Source organism: Fulmarus glacialis, unplaced genomic scaffold (assembly GCF_000690835.1).
Source record: "Fulmarus glacialis isolate BGI_N327 unplaced genomic scaffold, ASM69083v1 scaffold7971, whole genome shotgun sequence".
Lineage (NCBI taxonomy): Eukaryota > Metazoa > Chordata > Aves > Procellariiformes > Procellariidae > Fulmarus > Fulmarus glacialis.
Genome location: NW_009190806.1, coordinates 1 through 269, shown reverse-complemented (window position 1 = coordinate 269; position 269 = coordinate 1). Strand labels below are relative to the sequence as shown.

General features: G+C 71.0%; 1 protein-coding gene across 1 annotated transcript in view; it reads right to left on the bottom strand.

Annotated features, from left to right (window-relative positions):
• LOC104083072 (chromosome unknown open reading frame, human C12orf57) overlaps positions 1 to 265 on the bottom strand; it is a gene marked incomplete at its 5' end in the record, with an annotated part of 1,547 nt that extends 1,282 nt beyond the window's left edge. Inside the window, 2 exons of the mRNA XM_009586435.1 lie at positions 30 to 163; positions 253 to 265. Coding sequence (XP_009584730.1) covers positions 30 to 163; positions 253 to 265 — 147 coding nt within the window. The remainder of the gene's footprint in view (positions 1 to 29; positions 164 to 252) is intronic.
• Positions 266 to 269: the final 4 nt, after the last annotated feature.

Here is a 269-nt window from a genome sequence, read left to right as displayed (position 1 = left end):
GCGTCTCGGGCTGCGGGGGACCCCGCCACTCCCCCGGTCCCAGCCGCGTGTGGCGGCAGCGTCATGGGCGGCAGGAACATGGCCTTGAGCTTGCCCGACATGCTGGCGATCTCCGGGTCCTGCGACTCGTAGGACTTGATCAGCCGGGCGAACTTCAGGACCCCTGCAAGGAAAGGGGTGGGAAGGAGGCACCCGCCCGCCGCCTCCCCCTTGGCGAGCCCGGAGCTCCCCGCCCGGCGGGGAACAACCCACCTTCGCCGTCATTGCTG